This window comes from Acanthopagrus latus, chromosome 12 (genome assembly GCF_904848185.1).
Source record: "Acanthopagrus latus isolate v.2019 chromosome 12, fAcaLat1.1, whole genome shotgun sequence".
NCBI classification, from domain to species: Eukaryota; Metazoa; Chordata; class Actinopteri; order Spariformes; family Sparidae; genus Acanthopagrus; species Acanthopagrus latus.
The window spans coordinates 4,370,715-4,389,072 of NC_051050.1; the positions used below are offsets into that span (position 1 = coordinate 4,370,715).

The 18,358-nt window shown below is 40.1% G+C and overlaps 1 protein-coding gene across 10 annotated transcripts in view; it reads left to right on the forward strand.

Annotated features, from left to right (window-relative positions):
• Window positions 1–18,358, forward strand: part of LOC119029959 (transcription factor 4-like) — a 232,887-nt gene that overhangs the window by 92,109 nt on the left and 122,420 nt on the right. For all 10 annotated transcript variants that reach the window (XM_037117220.1, XM_037117221.1, XM_037117222.1 and 7 more), the window contains one exon: window positions 13,876–13,934. In XM_037117220.1, the coding sequence (XP_036973115.1) occupies window positions 13,876–13,934 (59 nt within the window). The remainder of the gene's footprint in view (window positions 1–13,875; window positions 13,935–18,358) is intronic.

Genomic DNA, 18,358 nt, shown 5'->3' on the forward strand with positions numbered 1-18,358 from the left:
ACTCGCACAGCATGTGCACACACGCATGCACACACACAGCATGCAGGAAGAGGGAGTTTAACCCTTCTTCTATCCATCTTCCTCCCCCCCCTCCCCTCTTCCCTTTCTCCTCCCTCTCCTCCTTTTCTTCCCCCACGTCATCTCGCCATCCTCGTCAAATCGCACTATTAGTCACATAGTTTATTAAAATGGACTCATTATATGGATGTCAGAGGAGATCACGTCTTCTGAGTGTTTCCTTTCACGCAGAGAAAGACTCGACTTGAGTCTCTGAAAGAGAGAGTCTAGACGTTGACATCGACTCCTAGAACGACTCCATCGCCTTGCTTCTTTTTCCTCCTCCTGAACAGTCTGAATAAAACCAGCGACTGACAGACATCACATGTGACGGACAAAGAGAGATGTCGGTAACAACTGCAGCTTCTTCTTCGTCTCATAATCAGTCTCAATTTTCAGTGCCAGGATGAATTGATGGATGGCAAGATGAGGGTGAAAGTCACTCAAATGGAATCTAGATGTCAGCATTATCATGTTTTCTCTTTGTGAAAATTCTGAATAAAACACAAAAATTGATAGATACAATCCAGGTATAAAACTCTCAGATTGATAAAATGAAAAGTCCAGACACCGATTTGGAAGCTTCATGTTTTTTTTTTTTGTTTGTTTTTTTTTCCTCCATCTCATTCTGAACCTGAATATAAACATTTAGAGTTTAACCGAATAAAGGAAAGGAAATAAAAAAACGATAAGAAGTTAAGGCAATCAAAACACTGTCAGGAGGAACCGATTGATGTTGTTTTTGGGAGTTTTTTTTTCTACATAATTTTTTCTCGCCTTAAATCTGAATAAAGGAGAACCATGAAAAAACAAACAAAACAATGGGGGTATTAATGAAAGTTAAAGTGGAATTCTAAATCTATCGCAAGAAACGTCAAAATCTTAAAAGAAACACTGTTCTTATAGGCTACTATACATTTCTCAGCGTGCAGAGTACTGAGCTGATATATGATATTATTGGTCTGGACTTTGAGCTCTGTGGCTGAGAGATGGTCAGTTATTTTTAAACTTTTATCAAGTTTTGTGTTATGCTTAGTATTTCTGTTGTCACAATGAAATCATGCCGCAAAATTAAAATTAAACCCTCAAACATAGTTCCACTTTTTCTTTTCTCCTCTGCTCAGTACTTTTTTTGCTCTTCCCCTTATTTTGTATTCATCCTCTTCTTCTTTTCTCTATTTCTGTTTGACCTTTGTCTCCTCTCCTCTCTTCTCCTCTCCTGTGTTGTGCTGCAGTTAACAAAACTTTTTTTAAAACCAATTCAGATAACATTAACATGGAAGAACTAATTAATGAAGCAGAAAAAAAAAACAAGCTCACCTAAACACCGTCACATTGTATTGATCAGCATATTCCTACTTCCTTGTTTACTTGTTCAGTATTCAGCCGAAGCCACTAGGTTTCCCAGACTTAACGAAAAGTGATTTAGTAGCCTAAATGTCGCCACACACAGGTCACAGGAGGTGAACTCTTTCTCTCTTGTAACAGTGTTGTTAGCTTTTTTTTTTTTTAAACTCACCAACCTCCAGCGGAGTTGCATCAATGGGAGGTGAGGATCCAGTTATGTTTGGATCGAGACATCTCTCGGTAAGAGAAGTGTTTACTGGTATACTGTGCTGAAAAGGTGTAGGGCTTCACCACTAACGCAGTCACTGCTCTGTGACATTCATGAACCCTGTCCTGGCTCAGCCTCCTCCATCCCTCGAGAGGACAACAGCTCCTCAGTGAAAGGAAGAAGTCAAAAGACAAGACAGTGGAGATCATAATGGTAACACTTTCTATGAAGCTTATGTCTATAATGCATTACAACATATTATAAACATACTGATCATTCATTATAATGTGCCTCGCTATATAAGAATTGTTATAAGCACTCTCGACTAGTCATAATGCTTTAGAACAATAATCATAACTCGTGATGATGCCAGTGTCTATAGTGGATTATGGAGAGTATTAATTGTATTTTAGTATCTTTAAAATACCATGTGTGTTAATCTTATTTTTTAACTTTACTCACATAGCAAAACAATGACGACTTATAGTGACTTAAAACCAGCCTGTAATCTATTACATCTGCCTGTAATCATTTCTTCACTATAGTACCCAATCTCCATTTACTATAACTTTTAATGACATTAGTTCACATTATAATAGTGATCATAATGTGTTATGAAACGATTTGATTGTATTATACCTATAAGGATTTTAATGCACTATTATTATAAGTATAATTTCCTTTAACTGTAGGCATTATAATAAATAATATGTAGGCATCATAGACAGTGTTACTGAAATACTTAGAATTAAAATCTATTAGAATTAAGGACCCATTTAACAAATATTACCCAAATGAAATATTGACCAAGCACTGCCCCTCTAAGTTAGTTAGTTAAATAAATAAATACATAAATAAATAAATTAAGTTCTTAATTTAGCATAATGGACACTATATTTTTATTTGAAAAGGTTCTTGTCCTTCTCTGTGTTATCATGAGTACCATTCAACAAATCACTGGTGGACTCGAGCAGAGGATTGCCCCCCTGGTGCCACTATGCCTGGAAAAAAAAAAAAACGCTGCAAACGTGCCCTTTTTGAATGCCCCTACGGTGGATAAAACATGACTAAGTGCTCTCTCGGCTGTCCTTCCAGTAGAGAAAATCAGAAATATCAGCGCACATCCCCAAATACTATCATGAGAAAATGAAGTAAGAGAGAAAATGTTCGTATATCGTCGGCTGCCATGGGTCAAGAAAGAAAGTGATGTTAAAAAAAAAACAAAAGAGAACAAACAGCATGAAAAACGCTTATGTTGCAACAGTTGCAACAGACCAAAAAAAAAAAAAAAAACAACAAAAAAAAAACACAATACCCAGAAATAAACCTCCAACACTAACACACTAACACTACAGGTCTGAGAGTCGTTCTGGGCTTCGAGGAGGCAGACATGACCAGAATACAAAGTGATGTTGGTTTGTGGGCTTCTGCTGTGTAGGCGAGTCCAACAAAATCCACTATTTATACACACACACAGTGAGTGTGTGTCTGGTTTTTGGATCGTGTGTTATGAGTGTTTGCTCTCTGTGGTTTTGCATCGTGTTCTATCTTGTGCCGGCACTGCTCTGTAAAAGCACTCGTCAGTGAGCGGGCTGGTTAAAAACACTAAAGATAAGATAGAATAACAACCTCTGTGACGTCCAGCCGTCTGGTGAACACCGAGATGCTGATGGGACAGAAAATTTGGGTATTCTAAGGCCGAGCTGCATTCAAATGCAGGGAAACGCTACAATTCCTGTAGTCGTCCAAACTCGGGGTGTTTTTGTGTGTTCGGTGGATTTACGGCCACATTCAGGGTCGAACACCAGAGGAAAAACAGACGGAAGGAAATTCTGGTTAACAGAGTTATGAAGAGTGTGTGTTTATTTGTTGATTTCATAATAAACAGGCACTAAACGGCTGCACAGGGACATTCATGGGAAAATGAAGTTTTAAGACTAGATTTAGGTTATGCTTAGGGTTAACGTTGAGTTAAGATTTGCTTAAAGCCCAGTCTGGAGGTTGAAAGGACTTGGTTAGGGTGGGAGAATTTTTGGACCATCGTATGGCCTCAATAAGCTCAGCGTTGCATTCACTGTCTTAATTGCCTGATTTAAGTATGAAACAATCTGGAAAATCGTAGTTGTGTATGTTCAAGTGGGTCCAGTTACAGGCCTGTTGAGAAGTAACGCTAGAAAAGCTCATTCGTCTAGCAGAGCGTCCTGGTTCCCGTTAGCCCTCAGCTTGTAATGGAGCTTATTTGTGTTTCCTCTCTGCCTCTCGGCATTGTGGATTAGCAGAGATTTGGTCCTCCTGGCTCACCGACTTCTCTATGGGCTTTACATAGCAGAGTGGGCTGACCTCCCCTCCTCCACCTTTTGTACCTCTGCAGCCAGCACACTCTAACGAGTGGCGCTTCGTCTGGGGGTCCTCCTCACAGCCAATGAGCCTGTTCATGTTCGTCATCCAGGAAAAAATGTCACCGCAGGGTTCCCTCCGAGAGAATCGGAGGTTTGCTGGCTGTAAAGCTGAGGTTAGAAATCCCTCTTTTAAGGTGTTTTTAAAAGGTTTGAGACAGTCCAGTTTTCGTTTTTTGGGATTATTTGGGGTCTTTTTTTTGCCTTCATGTGGCAAAATTTGAAGGACTTGGAAACAGACAGGGGCAGACAACAGAAGCAATGATGCTGTGTCTGATCTAAACCCATAATGTTATGGTCATGTCATATCATGTCAAGCAACAACTAGCACATTTTTTATTTTTTTTTATTTTTTGAATAACTGACTTTTCCTGGTAGATATTTTCAAGTCATTAGCATTTTGTGCCAATCATAGAGGTAATTCACATCTCTTTATCTTTTGCCGTAGCCTTAAAGGGATATTCCGGTGTAAATTTAAACCATGGTCTAACACACTGTGATGCAAGTAAGACCCTCCCTCAAGAGATCAAGGTTTCTGACCGCTAGCTTACGTAGTTTTAGTGATCTCTGAAAAAAACACACAATAACAATACACTGCAGTCAGTACCTCCACCAAGAAACTGCCGTCAAAAAGCCACTCATAGCCACAAATAATGCTCAGAACAGCACCAAACTTCAGCAACAGTACAAATAAGGTCCCAGCACATAATTTGAGGCATCAAACATCTGTTAGCTTAGCCGGATTTCTACTGAAAAGAGAACACAGCTCACCACTCTCCTGCAGCAGCTTGGTCATTGTGGGGAAGCCCTGACAAGTCGATTACCGAGTACAGTAGAGTACCGCAGCTCAAGGATGAAAATGTATGATTATTACTTATTATTACTTATTAGTCACAGTGTGTTAGACCATGGATTAAATTTACACCAGAATATCCCTATCCCTAAATGTGATTGCCGCCCAAGTTTTAATTTGTATTCAGTCTGAGAACATCAAGCTCAATCAAGATTTTCTAGCTTTTTGAACAGTTGCACAAAGGACATGTCAGGGGTGAGCAACCGCTGTAATGTTAGCAGTTGGCTGAAGCCCGACCAAGCAGCTCTCACAGAAACATGAACAGCTTCAGAACATTTGTTTGAACATCACGTTAAGTCATCTCTCACCATCAAGGTCAGTACAATTACTGAAAAGGTGTATTTCATGAAACCATCTAAGTTTGAAGAACCCTTGTTATCTTGTGGCTTCTGAAGTCTTTGTGAAGGAAGAACTCTAGATTTGCGACGGGCTATCGAAGGTTCCTTGAAGCATCACCAGAGTTTGAGAAGGATTCAGAGCCACTGCTTATATGTTTGAGTTAGGTATCGTCAAATGATATTGCTTAGTTAAACCCATTTTTCTGTGATTAGTTGAAGATTGATAGGGTTCCTTGATTTCCTTGATTGGAACGACACTGTTAATTAGACACAAAAAAAGATAGCAGTGCAACTGTTTATTTCTTAGAGGTTGGCAGACACCTCAGCAAGTTCTTCAACAATCCGCAAAAGACAGGGGAACGTCCATTTGTGCTACTGTTTCAAGAGAGCGACAGGGTTTAAGAAACATTTATACCTGATTTTATGGAGCTCTGTAAGGATGACAAACCTCATGTTTTTGGTGTCTCTGAAGGTGCTTTTGTTCTTTCAGAAGTCTTGTGAAGGTGTGAAGGTGACAGGCTGTTTCTTATGAACCAACAGTCAGCGATTCCTCAAATTAGCATCAGGGTTTGATGAGTTCCTAGAATTATCTTCAGTTTTAGAACAAACATGCTCGAACATCCATTTAGTGCTCCTGGTTTGCCAGAGGCACAACAAAATTTTGAAACAAATTATGTTCTTCAGTGTTTTGAGCTCTGATGGAAGTTCGAGCAGAAGTCGAGGTACGAGAAATTGCAATAGTACTTGTCGCTGAACCTTGAAGCATTGTGGTTTGAGAACCCTTCATGAATTCATTTTTATGGAAACTCCAAAATTCCAAAGGTTCCTGGAAATACTGTCAAGCCTTTAGAGTAGAGTTTTTTTTCTAGGGTTTTCAATGAACACGTCCCTGTTCACATTTTTGTGAGAAATAGTCAAAAAGGTAATTTCCCTTGAAGAGGAGTCTCTTGAAGGTGCCTTATCTGATGTTTTAAAACCTTGATGTAAGGTCTAAGAAGTACTGTCAGATTAAATGAACAATTTAGAAAAGAGGCTTGATCTCAGGCTGTCAAGGTCCTTGAAGCACCTCCACATTTTCAAAACCCTTTCTTGAAATTAAGCTCTGCACAAATCGAAGAAACCGAAAAGGTTCGTAGAAGTGCTTTTATTTTTCGAGAGTGGAGACGAGAAGAGAGGAGGTTCTGCTGGGATTCGATCCAAAGTCGTCCGATAGCATCAGAGAACTGTGTGTCTGAACAGACAAAGCAGCAGTGATGTGGCTTGTCAGCTGGACTGCTAAATGTACTTTGTAATTGTGAATTTGATTTGATTTAACTGCATGAGCTCTGCTGCTGTTGAGGTTTTTGTCACCACGACTTTTGATTTTTTTTTTTCCTTGTGTCTTTATTTGTAAAGTGTGTGTGAAACAGTTTGGCAGATGTCAGAGGGAAACAAAAGAGTGAACAAAATTTAAACAAAACAATTGAACATTTTGTTTCCATTAAATTTAAATTTCAAAGTTATATATATACATACATATATATATATATATATATATATATATATATATATATATATATATATATATATATATATATATATATAGCTCAGTGAATTCCAGCGTGGAACTGTCATAGGATGCCACTTGTGCAACAAATCCAGTCGAGAAATTTCCTCGCTCCTAAATATTCCACAGTCAACTGTCAGCTCTATTATAACAAAATGGAAGCGTTTGGGAACAACAGCAACTCAGCCACGAAGTGGTAGGCCACGTAAAGTGACGGAGAGGGGTCAGCGGATGCTGAAGCGCATAGTGCAAAGAGGTCGCCGACTTTCTGCACAGTCAATTGCTAGAGAGCTACAAACTTCATGTGACCTTCAGATTAGCCCAAGTACAGTACGCAGAGAGCTTCATGGAATGGGTTTCCATGGCCGAGCAGCTGCAGCCAAGCCACACATCACCAAGTGCAATGCAAGGCGTCGGATGCAATGGTGTAAAGCACGCCGTCACTGGCCTCTAGAGCAGTGGAGACGCGTTCTCTGGAGTGATGAATCACGCTTTTCCATCTGGCAATCTGATGGACGAGTCTGGGTTTGGAGGTTGCCAGGAGAACGGTACATTTCAGATTGCATTGTGCCAACTGTGAAATTTGGTGGAGGAGGAATTATGGTATGGGGTTGTTTTTCAGGAGCTGGGCTTGGCCCCTTAGTTCCAGTGAAAGGAACATTGAATGCTTCAGGATACCAAAACATTTTGGACAATTCCATGCTCCCAACCTTGTGGGAACAGTTTGGAGCGGGCCCCTTCCTCTTCCAACATGACTGTGCACCAGTGCACAAAGCAAGGTCCATAAAGACGTGGATGACAGAGTCTGGTGTGGATGAACTTGACTGGCCTGCACAGAGTCCTGACCTGAACCCGATAGAACACCTTTGGGATGAATTAGAGCGGAGACTGAGAGCCAGGCCTTCTCGACCAACATCAGTGTGTGACCTCACCAATGCGCTTTTGGAAGAATGGTCAAAAATTCCTATAAACACTCTCCTCAACCTTGTGGACAGTCTTCCCAGAAGAGTTGAAGCTGTAATAGCTGCAAAAGGTGGACCGACATCATATTGAATTCTATGAGTTAGGAATGGGATGGCACTTCAGTTCATAGAATGAGTAAAGGCAGGTGAGCGAATACTTTTGGTAATATAGTGTATATATAAGCCTTTACGTTAGTATCTCTCTCTCTCACTCTGCGTGTGTGTGTGAATTCACAGTGTTCTGTGACAGGGTGTGTGATGTTGAGGCTGACCCTTCCCATCCTGCGCTGCTCCGTCCCTGCCCGGCTTTTTTCTAATTAAAATACCAGGGATTTTTGTTTGTGTGTGTAATACATGAGCTGGGCCTGCAGAGATGGTGGAGGTGAAAAGGTCGCCATGTTTGGACAAAAGTAAAGAACAGGGGTTATACAGTTGCAAGACTCCTGGTTTGGAATCTTTTTATAGTCGCTTCTGTATACAGGTCATCATGATCCTAACTGACACATTTCACTATTTACAGTATGGTCTTAAACGTGATGACTAGCATTTAGCGACATAGTTTGTCTCTCATTCACAAACCTTTACAGCAGCATTTTATTTCCTGTATTGTAAAACAGCATTCTGTTGCTCATTTATGTGTGTGTGTGTGTGTGTGTGTGTGTGCGCGCGTGCCTGTAATCATTGTTCAAAAGCTAATTCTGGTACTTTAGAGATTTATGTATTTTGTGCATGGTCCTGATATAAATAAATGTAATAAACTAATAATAAACTGAGCAGTCAGTACTCAGCGGGGTATTCTATTTAGGGCTGCCGTGGCAGAAGAGACAAAACTCCTGCCAGTGCTGGCCCTCCTCCACTTTAAGTTTCCTGTATACCCGGCGACACGTAAGCAGCGAGGAGCGAGGATTGAGGGGGTGATCGGTGCCGTGAATGTGAAACGTTAGCGCTGAAGTGGAGAGGTCTTTTACAGATGCAGAAGCTTCTCATCCAAAATCCACATGCGTTCGGTGCTTAAGACCAGCTTTGTTCTTTCTTTGGTTTCTTGTCGGGTTAGTTGTCCCAGCCTTTGTGTACAACACAACACACAATTTAACACACTTTCCACCTGATCACAGTTCTCTAAGACCCCTGTGACTGTTCTTCATGTTTTTATTCCTGCATGTTTCTGCTCAGGCAGCTGAACATTTTATAATAACCAGCATTAATAAATCGTTCATGTTAAAGTTAACCACAATTCAGTTAATAGTTATTTTATGTTTATGATACTTTGTAAGTGGTCAATAAATGCTGTGTAGTCCATCTACACACATTATTTGGATAGCCATAATAGAGTTGCCACTTGTGTTTCTAAACCTGTACAATTGCTTAAGAAATGCTTTATAAAGCATTTCATTTGTTTTTACTAGCAAATACATTTTATTGAAAGGTTAATTAAGTGTGATTTTACCATTATTAATGATGGTTGATTTATGTTTTGTTTTTTTGTTTTTTTCGTTTTCGTTTACTGGAATATTAGAGCATATTAATAGACAATTAAAGTGTCTCACCCTAAGATGTAACTGAGTGAACTAGTGAATTAATTGAAAATGAAAAAGAAATAAAGGACGACTAAAATTAGTAGTTGCTTATGCTGCATATTTTGAATTAATAGTGAGGAAATTTAATCTGGTATAGTGACCAATCAGTGAAATAATGGTAAATTATACCGTTTTATTTTGTTACAGTATCTTGCTGTCTGTGCGGAGGAATGTATTTTGAATGAATAAAGTTCATAATTGATAAGAACAAAAGATTTTAAATAATATGTAATCCATGTGGGATACAGGAGAACATATGAATGAAACTAAAATTACCAGTTACATTTTATTTAATTAATGGTTAAATTCCTTCAGTCTTCATACAAATGCCTCTTCATTGTACATCACAATTAAAAACCTTTGACACTGGACAAATTTGAATTGTGTTGACAGATATCTTAAATATCTACCATTTAAAAAAAAAAACAAAAAAAAAAAAATCAAGCAAACATAAAAAGCTCACTGCTTTTTAAAGGGCTGTGGGCTGGAAAATTATAGAATAATTTATTTAAAATGTATTATTTTTCTTATGTTTATATTCAGGATCTGAAGCAGCCAACAAATTGTGCATTTGAATCGTAAAACGGTTCAAATGATTTTTGGATCCGTTTGCGGGCTGTGTTGTTTTGCAGAGGTGTTTGCGATGTTAAATCTAAATGGATCTTGATCTGTGTGTGTGTGTGTGTGGGTGGGTGTGTCCGTGTGTGTGTGTGTGTGTGTCTGTGCGGTCCTGAATTAGTATTTTTAAATGCATGTGCTTCTGTGTACGGATATATTTCGGTACCATGCAAAAGTACATTTGCATGTGTGTGTGAGTGTGTGTGCTTCTGTACATGGGGCTATATACAGTATGTATATTGTACACATTTCTGTGTGTGTATCTGTGCCAGTGATTTCCAGTACTTTGTGTGTGTGTGTGTGTGTGTGTGTGTGTGTGTGTGTGTGTGTGTGTGTGTGTGTGTGTGTGTGGGAGTCTTTGTATATGTGCCAACCCGGTCCAGCTGGCATCAGTCGTAGCTGAAGCCGAGGCCGCTGTATCGGTCACAGACAAAAACACACACACACACACACACACACAGACACACACACACACACTGTGAGATACACACATAGGCGACCACATTCCCATTCTGTACGCCTGTAATTATCAACCTCTTCTGCATCGACTACCATGTTGGCGTGTATTCAGCGCTGGTCTATACACGCCTGATTCAAACCCTTCACCACGTACACGCTTCATTTTCCTCCACACACGCTCGCTATAAAACCCCTCCATTTCATCTCGTACGGCTGCACCGACCGCAGAATGTAATTACACACTAACTGTGGTTTGATATTTAGACTGGCTGAAGATTTAAGGTTTTATCCAAGAAGAAGGTCTGTGTGGTAAAAATAGGCTCGAAGTGGTCCCGCAGCCCGGAGGATAGGAACACTTGTTCAGAAGCTGGATGGGAAATTAGCTTTGTTGTGTACACGCCGCAGCAGCGGTCGCCGCATCTCCGAAATTCATCAGACACCTTTTTCACAGCCAGACACGCTGTATTAAAACGGTGGTGGGTAACCTGCCAAAGAGGCTTCACCTTCCCGTCGTGTACTGATCAATCCTTGGCCCGCATTTCGAGAGCTGTGATGTCTGATTTCAATCAAACACATGTTTGAACATGTTTCGACCAAAGATGTTCCACAAAGGCAGTCGGGTAGGTGAGGATTCCTGGGCTCATGTTTTCTCACGGACCCAACATGTATGTCAGCTGTAGGTTGAAACTTAAGACCCCTGCACGTTGTACAGGAGAAAGCTCCTAACACTATACTATCCAAAACTATAGTTTACACATGAATTGAAGAACACTGTGTGATTGTGTTCATGGTGGCTTGTTTCTATATTACATTTAATCAGCCGCTCGGGCGTTGGTAGCTACTTGCTACAGTTGCTATGACTATATGTTTGTAGGTGGGGGCTTAGTAGTGTCAGCTGTTTTATTTTAGTGGACAAATTTCTCTGAAAATGTATACAGCCCTGGTTCCCAAATGGTGTGGCTTCTGGCAGGTTCAGGTGTGCAGTGGGATTTTGTTACAACCATACATTATGACTCTAATCTAATATAACACAAGTGACAAATGAGTTTTTCATTTCCATATCAGTGCTTTGTACACGTTCATTTCCCAATACAGGGGCAAATTCTATACCCTAAAAAAAAAAAAAAAAATTGTCGTTCACACAATGTACAAAGTCTACGGATGGTGGAAATTATTTGCGCGGCACACCAAAGGTCCTGATCGGCAGCCAGTGTGAAGGAGGATAACAAGGGGGGAAATGGATCACTGTGTGAGGAGAACCACAGCTAACCAGCAGCGCAGATGGGCCGCCAACTAAAGAAAAAAGAGAGAGAGAGAGAAAAAAAAAGGGGTCGCTTTGTTAAGTTTTATTTGGCCGATAAAAAGTAAGCATGTACAGAGAGATTACACAACTTGCTTTAAAGAGGCTGTTTTGGCTCGGCACGAAAAGTTAGAAAGCCACTGATATACACTAATGTTCAAAACTTTGGAATCTTCTGCCACTAAAGTTTGATTTGTTACAGATATGATAGAAAATACGTAGAAAGAAAAAGAAATGTTGTGCAAATGGAGAACCTAACACTGTTAAATGGTTGAACCAGACTGTTCAATTCAAAGGGCAGAAAGACACAAATATACCTTTGAGCAATAAGAATAGAAGGAATCCCCAGTCAGTGGGAAAAAAATAGATAAATAGAAATACAGAGGCATCAAAATTGTGAAGCTCTAAATTGGAACAGCTTCCTGTTTCCTGTTTGTCTTTGGCTAAGTAGCTCTGAAGCTTAGCGGAGGGTTAGCACTGTTGGAACTGGATCATTGAATATTAGCTGAACATGATATGGACTGACAAATTACATTTTGAATGTATTCAGTCTAACCAGTAAGTAGACTGCAGAGGCACAGTTGTGGTTCAGAAATGATCTCGGGTCACTTACACTGTTCTAGACTGGAAAATACATCCAAAATTGAAAGGTTTTTTTTTTTTTCCAGGGGTAATGGTTCCAACATTATTCTCCCCTCTCATGGAACACTTTGAGCACATCGGCTAAATGAAAGTTTTAAACGTTTCATTTTTCTTCTTTTGTGGTCAAAAGTATTTCAAATGTAAAAAATGCATTTGTTGTCTAAATGAAGATGATTTTATTGATGATCAAACAGCCATAACTGAAGGGCAGAAGAGAGTGGACCAACATTTGTGCGATGGGAGAAATGGAGGAAAGAACAGAACAGCACCATCCATGGGAGACGTTCAGAACGGTCTCCCGGAACACGTTACATGACTGAAGAGTCGTGTAACATCAGCGATGATCAGAGATATGTTTTAGTCCTCTTGGTTTCTAAATCTTTCTTTCATCTCATCGTCTCATATTTAGTTTGTTTTGTCTGACCGTGAAGAAACGAAATCTACACCTAAAAGAAAGTGCGGCGTGAAATGTTATTTCTGGATCCTGTAGCATAAAGACTTTTTTTTTTCTTCCTCTGCATATGGATCTGTGCATCGCAGGCGTAGCAGATGTCCGTTTTGTTGCGCTGTGAGATCAGCCAGCAGATACAGATCACACACACACACACACACACACACACACACACACACACACACACACACACACACACACACACACACACACACACACACTGTGAAGACTCTGATCATATAATCTGGCTTTGGCTGTTTTCTACTGAATATCACTGACTGTGTCTCCTCAACAAAGTGTGAATGAATGATCCGTCAATGAATGAGAGAGCGATTGAAATATATTTTTGATGTTCAAGGGGAATATGTCACTGGTGGTGAACAAATTCATCATAATACATACTATTATTATTTCATCTAATTGTGGACTGGTAGTGATTGTGTCTATAAATGAATCAATTGATTAATCGAACTGGATTTTAACAGTTTATTTCAACCTCGTCGAAACAAAAAGATACATTCATACTGCATTTACATCACACAGCATTTTCATGGATGGGTTGATGGACGGATAGACATAAATGATAAGACTAAACGATAAGTATAGGGTTCCAACTAACTATCACTCACTACTATTACAGTGGTGAAAAATGTTGATCAGCATTTCCTGTAGCCCAGCATGATGCCCTTACAGTTTTATATGCCCTTTTTCATTTTTTCCAACATCCAGAAAATATTCCCTTCAAAGAAGCTGGAATGAAATAATTTTGAACTACTTTTTTTTCTTAACCAATTAATCAAAATGTGTAGTTATTTTTTTTTCCAAAAAAGTTTCCAATTAATTCAACATTTAATAACTAATTGATTATCTTTATAGTTCTACCCATGCTGCTCATTTTTATGTACCCCAGTTTTTTTATACATAGTTGGTACACTGTAATGCTACCGAATGCTATGCGACTGAATGAAGGAATGAATGGTGCAGTGTATTGTTACCTGTTGTTTGTTGTCTCCTCTGTATGAATGAGTCAATAAACATTCTAACCTTCCCATACAGTTACAGTACACCTTGTTGATATGACTCCTAACTGCCCCCCATCTTTTTCCTCCCTCCTCCTGCAGGTAAAACAGACAGGAGTTCATACTCGTACGGCAGAGAGTCCAACCCACACTGCCACCAGGTCAGTCCCACTCTAATGTCTTCTTTCTATAACAAGCTGAGTGAGCACGCTGCTTAGCTTTCGTGCATTTTTGTGTCCAAGCAGTCGGCATACTGAGGGGAGACAGAGGAGGGCAAACTCTGTTTGGATTTGATCTGAGGTCAGTGGTAGAGGATGTTCAGTCCCAGGGAGGGGGGGATTTAAGCACTGGGCTTCGGTATCTGTGAACAGTTGTGTTAAAGAGGACAGCAGTGAGCACACAGCCCGCTGAACCTGCTGACATCCTGCAGGTGAAAAATATCTGGTTTGTGTTTCAATGTCTTAAACCAATACGGTAGAGTAGCATTAAGATTGCAATCACAGCGGATCGTATTCTTTAACTTCCACCTGTAGCTTTCTCGGTCAGAGCAGAGCAGGGTGAAGCACTACTGCTGATTGAGACCTACTGCTGATTGAAGTTTATTGAAAGTATTTGATGATGACACATGTGACCTTCGTCTCAGTGAAAGGGAGGTTTCTGTTCAGTTTACGGTTCTACTTCCTTGGACTCCAGCCCACTGAACGTGGCCCTGCCCGCATGTTCCCACTACGCCCACAAACTTCACATTGTGACCACGCATCCTGCTCTTGTTCCCAACATGTCAAATTCAGCAGGCTGGTCAGTGGCCCTGAGCTTCTGACAGTGATGCTGCAGGTAACCCTTCAGCACCATCTCTCGAAGCGCTCCACCCCACCATTACGTAATGTTAAGCTTAAGGTCAGCGACCAAGCTGCTGGATTTGATGAGTCGGGAGTGTGAAAGTGCTGGATAACGTCACAGGTTTCCTTTTCTGGCGCTTGAGGAAAGTTTTACAAATATTTCAGTCAAATCCTTGAATTTGATTGGATTGTTGAAAGTAGCTGTAGTCTAGAGAATATGATGTGATCCAGATGACCGCTGACCTCCACCCACACCCTTCTTACTTGCATTGTTAGATCAGGAGGGGGATGTTTGAGAAGAACATGACTTTGAGTTGGCTTCTTTGGAAATATAAACACAGTTTAAAACTGACATCCACATGCTAACCTCCCACTGCTCTGTGAGGACAGTGGCTGTTTTTCTTCTTCTGTTTTTTTGTTTTTTTCCTCATATTTCCGCATTTAACCAGAGACAGTTTTAAAGCCTCTCAGGCTGCAACTTTTCAGGTAAATCACGCGCGGAGCTGCACCAACAGGTGATGTGGTTGTTGTTTTATTACCAAGCATCAACAGTTATTTAAAGTTCACATAATAAAAACTTACGTGTCAGTCATCGTCACGACTACTAAAAACAACATCTGTTACATGTTTTTCGTATTTTTATGTTTTCCGGAGAGACGTCCAACTTCGCTGCATATTCCCAACTTCATGAAACAAAGACTTATTCATTTGAACTTTTAGACGTTATTCTTTTAAATGTAATATTTGTTCGGCGGCGCTGGCGACAGGTGTTGCGAGGACTTTGGTAGTTGCCGGGTTTGAATCCACACTGTGATCTTCCCGCTGAGTTCTCATGGACCATATGCATGCATCCGTGAGAAGATGCACATTGATAATTAAGAAAATGTACAGATGTTGATGTTTGATTCCGCTGGTGGAATATTAAACAGAGAGAGGCTTGATGTGCTGGCTGTAATTTGATGACCACATTCAGGTTTGAAATGAAATGATCACATACATTCCGTTCCGGCGCAGGCTGTCGGACATGTTGACTGAGTCTGATGTTATCGATTGAGTTTTTCTTTTAGTCGTGGACATCTATTAATTAAAGCCTATCAAAGAAGTGCATTTCCGTGCTTATGGAAATCAAAGATGTGCTTAAAGATGTTACAGATTATGATGAATGTATGAAAGCTGTCACGTTTACTTCTGCAGAAAAAGATGGCGGTGTTTCACATCAGGGAAATTTTATCATGTTATTTAACTCTTCAGTAATTCCGAAATGTAGAATTTTCTGCGCAATGCATATTTAAGAACCTTTCAAACACAAAGATACTTTTGGTGCTACCTGTATGCATGACTATGTAACACTTCTAACAGTCTGTGTGTGATTACATTAAATATCAGAACTTTCTTGACTTAAATTTTGTTCTATAAATGAAGATTTAAGGAGGTATAGTTTGGTAAATGACCTCAGAATCAATTGAATTATGTGCCTCCACATTCAAAGTGAATAGTTTAGTATACTGTCATCACCAAGCCTCTCGATGTTGATTTGAACATGTGTGCACATCACGCTGTCACGTTAAGTTTGGACTGTGACTTCTAAATTGGAACACAGCATCTTTGCACAAGTAAAGGTCTGCGAAGGGAAGCACAGACATTAAAGTGTAGATTGTTGCCTCTTGGTAATTCCCTCTTACTCAAAGATGAAACTCCTCCACTGACACCAGTGTTCATTTTGGCAGCTATACACTAAGTTTTAGTCTTTGGTTTCAGGCGAAAGTCATTTTACCCATAGTTTTTGTTTAGTCACAGCAACACAAAACATTTAAGTCCAGTTTTAGTTGACAAAAGGTGATTTCATTGTAGTCAACCCTTTGTTGTCACTCTTTCAGCTAATTCAGACACATTGTGGAAAAGGTTTTAAATGGATTTTACCTACCATAAAATTTACTAGTCATAGTCATAACATTAATCGTCGAGCCCTGCAGCTGTGAAGCTAGCGATCTGAAGCGAACTCATCAACCCAGCTAACTTTAGCATGGACACCAGGCTCAGTTATTCATTATTTTTCTACTGCGAAGTTCTTTTGGGAGGAAAAACTGGCTTTAAGCCAGCTTTAGCAAATGTTGCCTGCTAACAAATTTGGCAGAAATTGAAACAGCTTACTGCCCATAGGACAAACAGTTAGCTACCTTACCATAGCTTTAATAGCAGGTTGGTGTGACTTCAAGTGTCTCTTCAGGTTAGCTGCGTTCCTCCCACTCTATCAAGCCTCGGGGTGCCTCTTGTCTCCAGCTGCTACGTTAGGTTTTCCTTTCCGGAGAATTCTAAATGAAGCGTGTCCATAGATATACACAGTCAATCACAGTCACACATGAGGGGAATACTTGACTGCCTCACTGTACAACTTTGCTGAATGCCAAGTCACATCCGTGGTCGGTCTGTTTGAAAGCCAAGGGTCATGCAACAGAGTTGAAGCAATTTGTTTATTTGTGATTACTTTCTCCTTCTTCAAATTGAAATATTGTAAAACAAAGTTGATTCTAATGGACGTGGGGTCCCAGCTCTAATGCCGGGAATGGCAACTTCTGGCACTGCTTTTGTGCAGATAGATTAAGTCCTGCAAATCAGGTCCACATCAGCAACAAAATATTCAGATGAACTGTAAAAAATGTTGAACTATTCAGTTCTGTCATGCTCATTATATGTCTTTAATTACACTCATAATTACACTCATATTACACCAACTGATATCAGTAGAACGATTAAAATACTTTCAGAAGTCTACAGCTACTCTACAATTTTACAACAATCATTAGCTCACAGAACTACAGAATACTCATGATGGTCAACCGATCATTTATTAATCAGCAATTTTAACATTTCCACATACCAAGTAGCATGTCAATACACAACAAGGTGTACTCAATACGATTTCTTGTCATTTTGGGATCTGTTCCCGGTGACATATTGTTGAAGCAACTGTAAAAGAGTTTGACAATAAAGCGGACTAATCTGGTGGATCTGGTAGATTTGATCTTAGTGTTTGAGGTTTATTAATGCCGATCAGACATCATGTTACTAGCCAACAGATGTGGAGAGTTGGGAATGAATACGCGTGTTGCATGCCACAATGCAGACTTAAGCTGTGTAGTAGAAGACAACCAACGCAGCATCTGGTAAGCCTCACAGAGTCCCAAAAAAAAAAAAAACAAACAAAAAAAACACTGGCAATTCTTTATTTTTTTTCACCTCGTTTTGCAAATTGACGTCACCCCGCAGGAGCACAGAGCTGGAAAGAGAGCGAAAAGAGGGAAAATATGTCAGATTGTTTCTTATGAATTCATGGCCCTTTGAATATTACCCTTGAGTCGGGAGCATTACACTAAATTCATCACACCTGTGAGTGTGACATCACCCTCTGTACACCTACACTGTGTGTTGCGCCCCCTCACACACTCACTCTCTTTCTGTGACTGGAAGGAAAAAGAGCTTCACCGCCGAGTGACGGTGAATGAGCATTTGTTCTCGGCCACTGGCGCCTTACCAACCACTTATGTCAGTCAAATTGTGACTGCGATGTGGTCGATATTTTTGCCTTTCGACGTGGTTTAATGTGTTGCAGTGTGTTACCATAGAGCCGTACAGTTTCATGCAGTCTGATTCTGGTGTGTGTCTCAGCCGTCTCTGTCTCTTTTTTTTTTTTCTTTTAAATGTCTGTTGACAAAATGAGAACATTTCCGTTTAAAACTGGATCCGCT